At 30.0% G+C, this 15,127-nt stretch overlaps 2 protein-coding genes across 2 annotated transcripts; one reads left to right on the forward strand and one right to left on the reverse strand.

The window, feature by feature from the left end:
- Positions 1 to 685: 685 nt before the first annotated feature.
- On the reverse strand, positions 686 to 8,763 carry LOC129910314 (serine protease gd). The gene is made up of 5 exons (XM_055987648.1): positions 8,316 to 8,763; positions 5,638 to 5,788; positions 5,286 to 5,520; positions 4,733 to 5,197; positions 686 to 1,325 (listed from the first exon to the last, which is right to left on the reverse strand). Exons 1-5 carry the CDS (start codon positions 8,526 to 8,528, stop codon positions 851 to 853), a joined length of 1,539 nt encoding a protein of 512 aa, XP_055843623.1. The 5' UTR covers positions 8,529 to 8,763; the 3' UTR covers positions 686 to 850.
- Positions 8,764 to 12,455: 3,692 nt separating this feature from the next.
- LOC129911651 (protein twisted gastrulation) lies at positions 12,456 to 13,425 on the forward strand. The gene has a single exon (XM_055989514.1). The coding sequence runs from the start codon at positions 12,558 to 12,560 to the stop codon at positions 13,305 to 13,307; it is 750 nt and encodes a 249-aa protein (XP_055845489.1). The 5' UTR covers positions 12,456 to 12,557; the 3' UTR covers positions 13,308 to 13,425.
- The last annotated feature ends 1,702 nt before the right edge of the window (positions 13,426 to 15,127 follow it).

The following is a 15,127-nucleotide window of genomic DNA, read 5'->3' on the forward strand; positions in this document are numbered from 1 at the left end:
GTCCCGAAGATGTCCCGAGCATGTCCCGAAGATGTCCCGAAGATGTCCCGAGCATGTCCCGAGCATGTCCCGAGCATGTCCCGAAGATGTCCCGAAGATGTCCCGAGCATGTCCCGAGCATGTCCCGAAGATGTCCCGAAGGTGTCCCGAAGATGTCCCGAAGATGTCCCGAAGATGTCCCGAAGATGTCCCGAAGATGTCCCGAGCATGTCCCGAAGATGTCCCGAAGATGTCCCGAAGATGTCCCGAAGATGTCCCGAAGATGTCCCGAAGATGTCCCGAAGATGTCCCGAAGATGTCCCGAAGATGTCCCGAAGATGTCCCGAAGATGTCCCGAGCATGTCCCGAAGATGTCCCGAAGATGTCCCGAAGATGTCCCGAGCATGTCCCGAAGATGTCCTGAAGATGTCCCGAAGATGTCCCGAAGATGTCCCGAAGATGTCCCGAAGATGTCCCGAGCATGTTTTAAAAAATCATTATTTTAAAATTTCAAATGCGTTCTCTGGCTCTATTTGACATCCAAATGCCCCCAAAGTTGACAAATTCAAAATTCTCTAAAACAAAACTACTTGTTCAAAACTTATAAAAAAACACATATTTGTGCTCTCTGCGTCGATATCCCAGCGTTTTGTATCATTTTATGATTCAATTTTATTTAAAGAAAAAGAATAAAATCATATCACAGATTCTGTTGCTTTATTGAAAATTATAATAAAAAAATACAAAAACAAAATACTTATAATAGTTTCTCAAGTTAAACGATAAGTTTTTTTTTAACTTCAAAAGTGCTTCGCCTTCAAACAAAAAATAAAAAAATAAAATTTAATCAGATGCTAATTTAAACTTTTTTCTAGATTATAAAAGCAAAAATCCAATCGAGAAACTTTGCCACATCCGTGTAAATAACATATTCATTTGTATTACACGACGATTCATTGTCATAAGACCCTGATGGCAAGGACGCTGACACCGTCCCCCGAAGCATCCAACGATTATTCTTGAAAATCATCAACCCCGCACCGGAGTCACCACGGCATGGACTGCTGTTGCTATTTCGTGAACCCGCACAGAATGTTCGATTGGATGAGAGACTGCGAAATTTATCATTTGACTTGAAGCACACTTCATTGGAGACAATCGGTGCGGCAATCACTCGAGGGGTGGCTGTAAGTGATGTTAAGTTTCTAGAGTGTGCACCCCCGCCAGATGATGATGCTGATGTGGCAGCAGCACCCCATCCAACGACAATCCCACGTTCTCCCTCGATATATTGTGAATCTGTTGAACTCGACCACATGCAAGCTGGTCGGATGAAAGCATTGTATCTGTGTGGGAGAAAGGAAAAATGCAAGAATTATTAAATTGTTTGTGAATCCTTCAATTTAAGTTACGAGTTAAAATAAAGAAAGTTTATGAGTAGGTAAATAAAAAAAAGAGAAAACAAAATCATCAGAAGGGAGTATCCTTTAACTTCTTCTTTATTCACCTTTAATATTTAAAAAACAACTTTTCAGAAACAAGTTAGTTAGTTTTGAATTTTTTAAATTAAAAATTCAATTTTTCCCCCTTATGAATTCGTATTTCATTTAAGCTAATTTACAGAAAATTAATTTGTTATAAAGTTAAAAACTTAATTTTTTGCATAAAAATTAGAATTTTGAAGAACGGATTTCCTTTATGGTCCAGGCAAAAATAGTACCTAAATCAAATCGCATCTTTTGCAGGACAATTTTTTTTTTATGAAATGTGGGTATATGTATGTCCTTATCATAAAAGTCAATTTGTTAGGTTATACAGTTTTCATTTTTCTCCATTTTTATTCATTTTAACAGAAAAAAAAATTCCAAGGACAGACTTATTTTTAAAAAATTATCTAAAAATCGATACACAAACGAATTTAATGAGTTAATGAAATTCAATTTTATAGTTGGTCAAAGTCCGGGTTCCTCTCGCAAGGTGAGGGCAAAATGAAATTTTCGCAAATATCTGACGAACCTTTCATTTGTTTGGGTAATTCTTGAGAATGATAAATGAATACCACTTTTAACTATATTTATATCGAGTCCTTACATCATATTGTAGAAGAAAAAATCATTTTGTTTGAAAAATAACAATAAAAGGGACACAATTTTACTAAAAAACATAAAATAAAATTAGAATTAGAATTATTGCTACTGAACAAATTAAAAAAAAATGTATTTATTAAATGGCGTATGAATTAGAAAAAAAAATGTAGTAAATTTTTAATTTCGAAAATAGAGAATAATCTTTTTTTTAAGAAACAACTTCAAAGAAAAAAAAAATAAAGAAAAATATACATATATATATATGTATGTTTAAAAAAACAAACAAAAGGCAAAAGCTAATAGAATGCAAGGAAAGCTCAATTAATAGTATGTATGATCTTAAAATTTGACTGTACTTTTGATATGTAATGTTCAAAGTGATACTTTCTCAAAAAAGTAGTTTAACCAAATTCTGAATATTGGGCATGTCGGACTCTGGAGAGGGCACTGGTGGGTCAAAACATATGATACGACTAAAATAAAAACTAAGAAATAAAATATAAAGTTTAAAAAACTAAATATACGCTTTTATCACGCACAAAAAACTGTACCTTAAATAATTGAATTGACTTGTAGCAAATGGTTAAATCAAAAAAGCGTAGAGACCATTTCCAATAAGTCATTTAAATTATTTTATAGTTTTTAGTGCGCGATAAAAGCGTATTTTTAGTTTTTTAAACTATATACATTTTATTAAAATATTCAAGGATTTTTCCATAAAATTAAGCAAAATTAAAAAAAAAAATGTGAAATTCAAATTTTTTTGCAAAAATTTTCAAAAAAGTTGCATTTTTTAGTTATTTTCTTCTCTCTAAATTTAAGCTTTGAAAAACAAAATTTGCTGCGCAAAAATTAATTTTTTTGTCCTTTTTATGTTTATCTTACCTACTCATTTCTATTTCATTCTATAATCATGTTTTAGTCATTTTCTATTTCAATTTAATGTTTTAAAAGTGCACTTTTTAAATTTAAAATTGAAACACAAAATTAGTGGAGAGAGCTACAAAAAAAAAACTTGAGCAACAATTTAGCATTTTATCAGCTCAATATACGACATCAAAAAAAACTATAATTTTCTTATTTTCGTTTGCTACCTTCAGTCATTTTTAACGAATTTTGAGATACAAAAAAACTGTTAAGGCTATTAAGAAATAAAGAAAAATATACATATATATATGTATGTTTGAAAAAACAAACAAAAGGCAAAAGCTAATAGAATGCAAGGAAAGCTCAATTAATAGTATGTATGATATCAAAATTTGACTGTACTTTTGATTTGTAATGTTCAAAGTGATACTTTCTCAAAAAAGTAGTTTAACCAAATTCTGAATATTGGGCATTCCGGACTCTGGAGAGGGCACTGGTGGGTCAAAACATATGATACGACTAAAATAAAAAGGAAGAAATAAAATATATATGGTTAAAAAAACTAAATAGGTATACGCTTTTATCACGCACAAAAAACTATACCTTAAATAATTGAATTGACTTGTAGCAAATGGTTAATTCAAAAAAGCGTAGAGACCATTTCCAATAAGTCATTTAAATTATTTTATAGTTTTTAGTGCGCGATAAAAGCGTATTTTTAGTTTTTTAAACTATATATACATTTTATTAAAATATTCAAGGATTTTTCCATAAAATTAAGCAAAATTAAAAAAAAAAAATGTGAAATTCAAATTTTTTTGCAAAAATTTTCAAAAAAAGTTGCATTTTTTAGTAATTTTCTTTTCTCTAAATTTAAGTTTTGAAAAACAAAATTTGCTGCGCAAAAATTAATTTTTTTGTCCTTTTTATGTTTATCTTACCTACTCATTTCTATTTCATTCTATAATCATGTTTTAGTCATTTTCTATTTCAATTTAATGTTTTAAAGGTGCACTTTTTAAATTTAAAATTGAAACACAAAATTAGTGGAGAGAGCTAAAAAAAAAAAATTTGAGCAACAATTTACCATTTTATCAGCTCAATATACGACATCAAAAAAACTATAATTTTCTTATTTTCGTTTGCTACCTTCAGTCATTTTTTAACGAATTTTGAGATACAAAAAAACTGTTAAGGCTATTAAGACCAAGTTTGTGGAATTGATAAGCATTTACAAAGCTACAAATTTGGAGGTCAGCCAAATTTTGTTGTTTTTAATGATATCAGATTTTTTCCGCTAACTTCACACTTATTTTGATAAAAAATTCAATAACTCAAAAACAATTTGATTCCGCCAAAAAGTTTTTGCACAAAGTAATGGACGTACAATTTTAAGAACTTTTGAGATCTAATATCACAGCAAAAATAAATTATTCTGACAATCACAATGACACTCTAAGTCGAGAATTTTTAACTTTTCTGTTAAGATCTTTTTTTATTTATTTAAGTCAATGTTTCATGAAGATGTAAAACAAAAACGACATTTAAGCTAAAGCTATACCCATTTAAGACTGTTGTTTATTTTGTTTGCGGGTATATAATCTTCCTACACCTGCACTTCTTTGTGTCGTTCTAAAAAGGACAATAGAAAAAGTATCTCAAAGGTGATGAAAACTCATTTCCCAAACACAACATCTACTTTAACTGGAGCAAAGTGTTGTATCTGGAGTTTATCTCTTTGGTTCTTCATGGAATTTTACAAAAAAAAAAAAGTAACAAAAACAAATACTAAAACTTACCTAACTTCACTCTTAAGAACAACCACAGCAATATCTGCGTCATACGACTTAAGCTGACTATCGTAGTCTGGATGGATAAATATGTCATCACAAGATGCTGCCAATGATCCCTCTTCGCTCCAGTTTTTCAAATTATGTCGTCCCAGAAAAACCAACACCTCATTCGGACTATACTTCCGCTTGTTTGTGTGAAAACAATGTGCCGAGCTTATTACTATCCGCGAGGATATCAGAGTTCCACCGCATTGGTACGCCAGTGATGTCAAATTGTTGACATATATGGCTGCCAGCCATGGCCAGGCTCCTCGTGTTATCATGAGTGATGATGAAGCTGCTGCTGGTAGAGTTTCCTCATCGTTAAAATCCTCCTCGCCGGATGTCTGAATCTCAATCCCACCAATGGACAAACGAGGTCGATTCTCTCCCGTGCGGCCACAAATATTCCTCGTCTGTTTCATGAGATGTCTGCGAAAAACTGAGAATTTTATCATTTTCAAATGAAGTCTGCTTACGCTAAGGTTTGTATTACGGTCGCCTTGGCAAAGATATTTACTTTTCATTTGCTGCAAATGGCAGAAACTTGGTATCGAAAGTTTCGAGGAATGGACTTGGAGCTGCTCCTGGTCCGGACATTTTTGACGGTAATGACTGGGTTGAAGTAGATGATGGTTGTGGTGACAGTTGTGGTGGATGCAGTGCAGACGGGGGTATAAATTCCTCATTAGATGGTATAAAGGTGAATTTTCTTGTGTGTTCCAATTGAATTTGTGTTACAAATATACTAAGATCTATATAAAAGAGGAGAAAAGAGAGAAAGAAGAAAAATGATTTAGGTTTCGATAAATTGAACTTGAAGAAGACAGATTGATATGGTTTTCAATTGAAAACTCGTGAATTAAACCCACCTGCTGCTCCCACACAAACAATTTGATTATTTGCTGCAATCTGAATCAATTTCGGAGGATAAGGATTCTTAGGAAATTTAATTTTATATAGCACCGGAGTATCCACTTGAAATTGGCCTCTGGTTAGAAGTTCTATCTCTCCTAGATAATTCTGTAAAAGAAAAAAAGAAATTAGTTTCATCCTTTGATAAAATTTTATTTAGGTAGTGTTAAATCGGAAATGACGAAATTAGTTCAAAGGAGTCATATATCTACATTTTTGAAATAATTTAAAAAATTTAAAAAAGCCTATAATTCCTGAATGTCCTGGATGTCAGTTAAAGAAAATATACAGAAATACTTTCAACTTGTTACTTAAATAAAAATAAATGCACGAACCTCCTCTTAAAGTTAAAATTGCTGCAATTTATAAAATTTAATACCCCAATGCTGTAAAATTTTCTGAAATAACTCTGGCCATAGATCTTGGAGAAAGCTCTTTGAAATAGTTTATGTTTGCAAAGATTATGAAAGAAACCTAGCGGATGACAGAATTTCAACTGCAAGTATGGAATTGAAAACATACGAAAAAATTGAAAATTCTTTTTGATTATCTTTTTTCAAAATTATGTACATACTTTGGCAAAAAATTTAAAAAGTAACGAGTTTTCGTTTTTTTATGTTTCCCTACTTTTTCAATATCTAAACTTTTTAATGCTATTCATTTGGGAAATCTAATTTGGGACCGGGTAAAAATTCTGACTTCAAAAATTCTGATTAACAAAATTCTGCTTTTTTTCAAGAAAATTCAGTTTTTCAAAATTCGGCTTTTTTTCTATTCTTACTTTCAAAATTCTGCTGTTCAAAATTCTGCCAGCATTTTTTTTTAAACCAAAAAATTCTGCTAATTCTGCTTTTTTTAATTGTATACTATATACCAAAATACACCTCATTAATGTTTTTTAGGTTGGTATTTTCTTAACTGCTTACTGTTCCATCACAAATAATTTTCAACTGCTTAGAATACTGACTTTCTTATAACTCACATCTATAAGAGTATAACCGTTGAAAACTAATTAGGTATAGAAACGATGTTGTGTGATAAAGTATATTCCTTTTCTCATTTTATGTTTTGAAGATCAATTTTTATTTAACTATAATGTTCAATTTATTATTTTTCGAAAATATTTATCATTAAAAACCTTTTCCTAATATTTTAAAATTTATTGGTTTCAAGTAGGTAGCAAATTTTGCTAGAAGATGATTTTACAAAATTTTGCCAAAAATTAAAAAAGGGTTTGGAAAAAACATTTTCCAAAAACTTTTTTAATTTTTGGCAGAATTTTGGAAAACAAAATTTTAAAAAGCAGAATTTTGACAAAAGAATTTTTACCCCGACAGAATTTTGACCCCAACCCATCTAATTTCCTACAAAAAGAGTCTTGGGGACTTGCATTTGTTAAAAATTTTAAAAAATTTGTTAATTGCAACTGAAAAATATTTGCATTGAAAAAGGAAATATTTATTGCAACTAAAAATACTAAAATAATTTTTTATTACAAAATATTTTATATAATTTTTTTTTTTTTGAATGTGGAAAAATTCAATGATGCAAATAAATAATGTGTTTCATGCACACATTATTTATTTGCATCATAGAATTTTATAATGAATTTATTTTTTTTGGATATTTGGCCCAATTTTTTTAAATCAAATAATCAAAATATCAAACTTTCATTATTTTTTAATTTCAACTTAAAATTTCAACTAGCTTACAACGCAAATAGGGTATTACAAAAATCTACTCGGCCAAAAATGAAAATACACAAATTACTAAAAGCAGTTGTTGTTATAATAAAAAATGGTTTTCATCTTAAATTTTTTTTCAATTTTGGATTACAAAAAAATTGGTGGAAACCATGACAGTTAGGTATTGTCAATCTTCCAGAAAACCTATCGAAGTCTGTATACCATTTTTAAAAACAAAAGCCTCAAACAAAATTTATAGTTTTAAGCAAAATTAAGAACAAATGGCAAAATTGTTGAAGGAAAAATCATATCTATAATTTTACTGTCTCCAAAAGCTTTGAGTATTTAACTGAGGGTTGTGCTCTAGTTGAAAAATTACAAAGTCTTAAACTACGAAATAAATCTGTGTAAAATTTTTCACTGATACATTAACACATGTAGTATTTTTGACATTATAGAAATTTGATTTTCCTATTTGAAAATCAGATATTTTTTTTATCTAGTGATTTAGAGCTTTATTTTTAATGCAAATGTTATACATTTTTAGTTTTGGGGCTTAAAAAGGGATTAAGAAAGTTAGAGCTCTCTTTGGTCTTAATTAATAAATTTGTATTCAAAACTTTTCAATTTGGAAAAAAAAAAAAACTTAAAAGAACTTCAAACTTAACAGAGCATAGAATAGCATGAGAACTAACTCGATTTTTTGACAAAATTCCAAATTCAAATTTTTTTTCTCAAGCCGAGTTTAAAGAGTTAGAATTTGGTTTAGAAATTGGGCAAGAATCTAAACATTTAGGACTTCCATTTGTGAAAGAAATCAAAATCTTTTTAGCTAGTTTGTAATTTTAATTTAATATTAAAGACTCAAGTTAAACTAATTTTTTTTTATCAACACACATTTTTTATTAATAATAACATCAATTGTTTACATTTTGAAATATTGGACTTACCGTAGTCGGTTTCCCACGCATGGATAATGTCACTTTAATGTTCAACACTTGTCCTATATCAGGATTTTGAAGCGACATTATTCCAAACCATTCTGCACCATCAAATCGATATTGAAACATTTTTGGACACGGACTTATCGGCACTCCTTGAGTTAGAATTTTATTAATTTGATCGAACACAAGAAAAACAATTGTGGTTAAATGAAAATTCATCGTGCTATTTTTTTCTTTTTTATTTTGCAAAAAAAAAAAACTTTTTATAAATTAATTTTAATAAACACTTTTTGATCAACGATAATAATATTCTTTTTACTGATAAAATACTTTGTTATTTTGATTTTCTTTAATTTTGTTTGTGTTTGACTGTCATAGTGACGGAGCGCCATGTTATGAACCTGTGAATGAAAACGATCTTGGTTTTACCCAAAAAAAAATATGATTGAGCTCAAAAGTGCACAATATACCTGTAATAGAAGATGATAGCAAGAGTGACAGCAATAAACCATTCTAGGTAGAAGTGTATTGTTTTTATGAGGGGCTTACTTTTGCTAATTACTTTTCAGGGTTGCCGCTGCTATGCAAATAGGGGATTTTAAAAGTTCTTATTTTCAGTTAAGTTGAACACAATGATTTTGAGGGGATAATACAGAATTCTAACCGAAGCACATTTTATTAAGAGTGTGTAAGGAAAAATATGAAAGTAGGTTTAGAATGTTTCAAATAAGCTGCTAAAAAATACTTACTAGACACAGATGCAACATTTTTGCATTAGGTAGGTATTCATCTAGAGAAAAAATCAGTACAATGTCTTTTCTTAGGTATTTTGTCTAAACTCATTCTGAGTCAAATCAGATTTTGATATCGAACAAAATATTAAGAATTTTTTTTTTTAAATAATTAGCACGTTTATGTCAGTAGGCATGTTTAGGAAACCTAAAGGACTAAATATTTAGTCAAATCATTTTCTGAACGGAAATTTAGGTAAACGAGTAGGTAAATCGAGTTAGGGAGATTTTTCTTGCGTAACTTTTCAGACAACTTTCCAATAAAATCAACTAAATTGGAAAGATCGTTTTTGACAGCTAACCACCAGAGAAGCGAAACTTCACTAAATAGTTTTTACACAGAAAAAAATATGACCACCTAAAAACTAACAGATTGCCTTATTCTTTTACTGCCTGTATATTTTATAAGGAAATAGTATTATAGGTCGTTTCAAATCAAAAGTCCCATGGAAAATTGAGCAAAAATAAAAAAAACTCATTCGCTTACTGGAAGGAAGCATTTATGAGGCAGCTGAACTTTTTCTAAAATAACGATAAAATAATGAAGAACAGTTCTTGATATCCCTATTTTAATTAATTGATCCGTCTGTGAGATTCACTGGGTTAGCCTCAGAAAGCAGAGGCAAGTCTCCCGGGCTTGCATCACTCCATATCCGCGGACAATACAAAAAAACATACAATTATTTAATTATTTATCATTTGAAGGCAGTTGGGATAACTTTGCCGAAGATATTGTTATAGGACTAGGTGAAGATGGACCAGAAATGTCCAGTTTATATGATAGCAATTCATAACTTAAAATTCTATTCACATCTTTTCATTTGTATAATTGGGCAGTAAATATCTTATTTTTATTTTTCAATTATTTTGGAGTCGTCACCATAGAAATCATTAATAAACAAATTCAGATTTTTCGTTTGTTTATTTTTTTCTCTAGCATTTCTTTCATTCAAACAAGAATGATTTGTTGTTATTTTTGAGTTGATTTGTCGCAATGAGCCAATAAAATTGAGTTTTTTGTTTATTTGTTCTCAATTTTATTGGAAGGGAGAAAATAAACTCAGAGTCAGGACTTTTGATTTGAAAAGACCTATACTAGAACAAAAATCGCGATCAGTATTTTCATAGCAGGTTGAAGTCTCCAGTTCGATTCCCGGCCTGGTGTTCGTTTTTTTTTTTTTTTTCAAAACATTACAAGTGCAGATTTTAAAACAATAAGGAAAACCCGATTGTTTTAATAAGGTTTCCATCTTGGATGAAAACCATAGAGAAATCTTATTATTTTTGTTCTATTTTATGTGGTCTATTTTTCTCTGTGTAATCCTTAGCCTAGTACGCAGATCGAGAAAAATTTTATTGCTCATACAAATTTTTTCTCGGGACAAATTTTTTCTTGAATATTTTCCAAGCAGTACGCAGTTCACGCGCAAAATTTAAATATTTGAAGCCGCTGTAAAGACAAAGTCTCCACTTAATTTTGCGAGGACAAATAATGTTCGAAGCATTATTCTGCAAAAAATTATTCTTGTCACAAAATTGTGACAAGAAAACAAAAATTGAAAAAAATTCAAACAAAATGATGGGGGTTTCTTTAATAAAATACTTAGAATCAAAGAAAAAAATTCAATTTGATTTGAAAGAAGAAAAAAAGTTGTAAATTAATAGTATTTACTTGATTTCTATAACTTCAAAATTTTTTGCGGGACAAAAATATGTTTTGTACCTACAGATTAAAATTGTAAAGATAAAATTTTTTTTTCCCCGATCGGGGTACTAAGCTTTAACTAAAAATGCGGAAAAATTTTCAATATTTTTTTTTTTGCAAATCAGATGGATTTATGCATTTATTGAAACTTTATTTTTATGTTAAGATTATTAATGACTTTTTTAAGCATACCTAACAATTTTTTTAATGTTTGAAATTTTTAATGTTTTTTTTTTTATTTTTAAAATAAATGTTTTTATTATTTTGTTAGTTTTATTAAAATTCTTATAAAATAAAATTAAAAATAGTCTGTCATGAATTTTAACATAAAAGCAATTTTTCCGTTTTTATTTCTTTAAGTGTAGATAGCTGGCGTACACATAATTTTTTTTTTTGTGATTTTTATTCTTTTTTTTTTTGTTTTTGGTACGAATTAAAAAAAAAACGAAAACTAGTTTTTTTAAAAAAGCCATATATTTTTTTTTGAAAATTAATTTTTCAAAAACTGGTCCATGAACTAGCTTTACTTAAAAACAAGATACAAGAACTAGTCTTTGGCCTTACAAACAAATACAGTGCATTATTGTTGGTGCAACCGTTGATTTTTTATAACTTTTTTTCCCAATTAAGTCAATTTTTTAGAAAATTAACCCTCCCGGCTAAACGGGGGGAGGGGGGATAGACTAGAAACCCCCGTCCCATACAATTTTCATAACTTCGGTCTTTCATAACTTAGGTTTTTTCATAACTTTGACGCGCATAACTTTATCGCGCATAACTCTGGTATTCATAACTCCGTTACTATTTATTCTGCATTAAGTAAAGGAATGATAAAAAAGTCTGAATAATCTTCCATTGGCAAGAAGTTGCTGCAAATTTGACCATTGCTGATGTAGTAGCTAGAGTTGATCGATCCTTCTACGATGCATAGCTCGGTTATAACGCTAGCAAACATTCAGAAATATCTGAGTCACAGAAGCAGATATTAAAGCTTATTAATCTGTATGAAATTAAACAAAATATAGGTACCCATAACTTTTATATTAAAATTAATTTTTTTAAATAATCCCTCACTAACATCCTAGAGCAATTTTATATTCTCGTTTGCCCATAAAATACACATACAAATTCGAATTGTTTCAACTACATTTTAATTTAATTCAAACTTTTTTCATTTATTTCCTGAAAATACAATTTTAACTAACAAAAAGCAACAAGTTCTAGAACATACTGTTATCAAGGATAAAATATGAATTTTAATTTTTAACTATGCAGGTAGCTAAAAATTATTATTCAACTCAAAACTATTTACAAAACTATATATTCACTTCTCATACACACACACATACAAAGCGTAAACTTTATGACTGCTAATCATTGAGGTACAAAACTTTCTTTTGTTCAAAAGAGGATTCCAAAACAAGGTCATAAAAAGAAAAACATTATCCTAAATAGTTTGTGTTCATTTAATCTACTTTACACATATTTTATTGCACCTGTTTTTATTTTCAAGGATCTCGTTAGAGAGTTATTTTGTTTTAAAGGACATCTTTTTTTTTTCAAAACTACCTGAATTTAAGAAACTAAGTACGTTAGGGTTTTTCCATTTCTTACCTGAATGAAGGATAAAAAATATTTAGGGAAAAACCAAAGTGAACATCAATTTAGTTAAGACCTGGCTATTGTCCTGTCAACATCACAAACAGTTTTGTTTTTAAATTTATCTTAAAAAAAAAACCAAAAGAATCCATTATGAATTCGTTACACTTCATTTCGGTATTTGTTATCACAGTTTTCTTATCTCTACGTTTCGTTACCTCCTGCAACGAATTCGTATGTGGTTCTGTGGTGTCAAAGTGTCTCCTAACCCAAAGCTGTCAATGCAAATTAACTGATTGTTTCTGCTGCAAGGATTGTCTAAATTGTTTGGGAGATTTATACACCGAATGTTGCAGTTGTTTGGAAATGTGTCCAACTCAAAACGCCACCGAGGCAGCCCTGTCACCGAAATCACAAATTGGTGATTTTGATGGAATAGCTGCATTGTTTGACACTCTGACCGAAATCGACGATGATAAGTGGACAATTTATCGATTTCCCATGAAGGCTGGCTTAAAGCGGCATTTTGATGAAACAAGTCGACTGACAGACGATATCGATCGAGAAGCAGCAGAAACGAAGAAGACAACAGCATCAGCATCATCTTTGAAAGTTCCAGTTGTCAATTGTACAGTTATATTTTTGAACACATGCACTTCAAATAAAAAATGCATGCAATATTGTGAGAGCATGGGTGCCAATAGCTATCGATGGTTCCACGATGGATGTTGCGAATGTGTCGGAGCTGAGTGCATAAATTATGGAATAAATGAGAGTAAATGTGAAGAGTGTCCAGAGCATGAACAAGAAGAGGAAGATAAAATCAATTTGGATGCATTTGAAGAGGATTATGAAGATGAGGAAATGTGGGATTATGGAGAGCAGGAGTTTAACTTTAATTAAATAGAAAAAAAAAATATTGTTATTTGTTTTATAACTTGTAATTAGAATAAGAACTTATTTAATGAACCTTTGCATTTGGGGTATTTATTGTTGATTGTATAAAATAAAAAATAAAGTTTGTGATTAAAATTTATTTGTTTTTAATTTTATATATTTTTGTTTTGATGCTATGTAAATAAATACAATTTTCATGAGAAAATATGAAAACACAGGCAATATTTTGAAGTTATTGGCTACACAGCTCCGAATTAGAATTTTTTACTTGTAATATAGTACGTACCTACTAGAGGTTAATAGACCAGGGTCGATAGTTTTGGAAACCAAAAAAAATCATAGTAGAATGAAACCCATTGGAAAAGGAGGTGAATATGATGAAAATTATAGGAAAAATAAATTACGGGCGAGCCGAGTTCAGGAAGTGGGTGGGTTGAGTTTTTAATGATAAAAAATGGTATATCTCGATTTCCGGCAAAACTACAAATCCTATAGAAAAAAGTTGTATGGCAAAGTTCTAGGTAACAAAAAGATCAACAACTTTTGTTTCAACAATTTTTTCACATAACCTCAAAATTTATGTGAAAAATTCAAAAAACCAAGTTTTTGGTTTTTTATTTTTATCTTTTTCAAAAACAAAAATTTTTTCTACGAAATTTGGTGAAAACTTACCTTATTATGTCCCAAATACACTGTAATTTATTTGATTTAAAATATTAATTTGTTCACCTTATTTTGACTTAATACCAAAAAAAAACACCCTAATTTTCAATCGAAAATTCATGTGTCAAAATATCAGCTTTTTTCAAAAAGTCGGTGAGCATTTCGTTCGTTAAAATGTCTATTTTCTGATGGTGTAAAAAAATTTTTACATTAGTATACTATAGAACATGTTCTAGTAAAATTAAAAAAATGAAAAAAGCTTGAATTCGAAAAAAAATTGTATCATTGTTTACAATTTTGGCCTATTAATTCAAATTTACACTTTAATTACTCAAAAAACGTAAGATGTCATGTAACATTGATTAATCTTTGCCATACAACTTTTTTCTATAGGATTTGTAGTTTTGCCGGAAATCGAGATATACCATTTTTTACCATTAAAAACTCAACCCACCCACTTCCCGAACTCGGCTCGCCCGTAATTTATTTTTCCTTTCATTCTTATCATATTCCCCTCCTTTCATCCTACTATGATTTTTTTGTACTTTTTAATGTTTTTGAAGGCATCGGCACTGGTCTATAAGTTAAAGATTCATAAAAAAAAACTAAAATCAAATTCAAATAACCACGAATGGTTTTTTGTGCACTGAGCTCGAATCCAAAGTCAGAAAAATTCTATCAAATCACGTTTTTGACATATTACCATGCCAAAAATCAGAAAAATAGTGTTTGGGACGTTCAAAATTCAATATCTCAAAAACTTTGCACGTTAGAGCTATTCTAGTGCTTGATTCAAATTAAAAAGATCAATGACCATTAGAAAAGTATAATTTGGTTTCTTTTTTTGACATTTGGTCCTAGAAAATGTAAAAGTGGAACGTGATTGCGCACAACAGTGTGTAGCCACCGCATGTGATTTTTCAATCGATTGAATAATTACTGTGTAGCCAGGCACATATAATTATAAATTTTCATTCATATTCAGCTTCAAAAATTCCTCAAACTCCTATTAAGAGTGAGTTAAGAACTCTTAACATCAAATAAAGCAAAAAAACCGAAAACCGGTTTTTTCCAAAACCCGGTTTATTAGGTCGGTTTAAAAATGGCCGGTTTAACCGAAAGGACAAAAACCGGAAAAACCGAAAACCGGTTTTTGTACTAAC

Source organism: Episyrphus balteatus, chromosome 2 (assembly GCF_945859705.1).
Source record: "Episyrphus balteatus chromosome 2, idEpiBalt1.1, whole genome shotgun sequence".
NCBI lineage: Eukaryota > Metazoa > Arthropoda > Insecta > Diptera > Syrphidae > Episyrphus > Episyrphus balteatus.

Excerpts from the sequence above, each read along its gene's own strand:
- LOC129911651 (XM_055989514.1), top strand. The coding sequence starts at position 12,558 with ATGAATTCGTTACACTTCATTTCGGTATTTGTTATCACAGTTTTCTTA.
- LOC129910314 (XM_055987648.1), bottom strand. The coding sequence starts at position 8,528 with ATGAATTTTCATTTAACCACAATTGTTTTTCTTGTGTTCGATCAAATT. Across the intron at positions 5,198-5,285 it reads CCATTTGCAGCAAATGAAAA|ACATCTCATGAAACAGACGA; the intron begins GTAAATATCTTT and ends AGTTTTTCGCAG. Across the intron at positions 1,326-4,732 it reads GTTCTTAAGAGTGAAGTTAG|ATACAATGCTTTCATCCGAC; the intron begins GTAAGTTTTAGT and ends TCTCCCACACAG.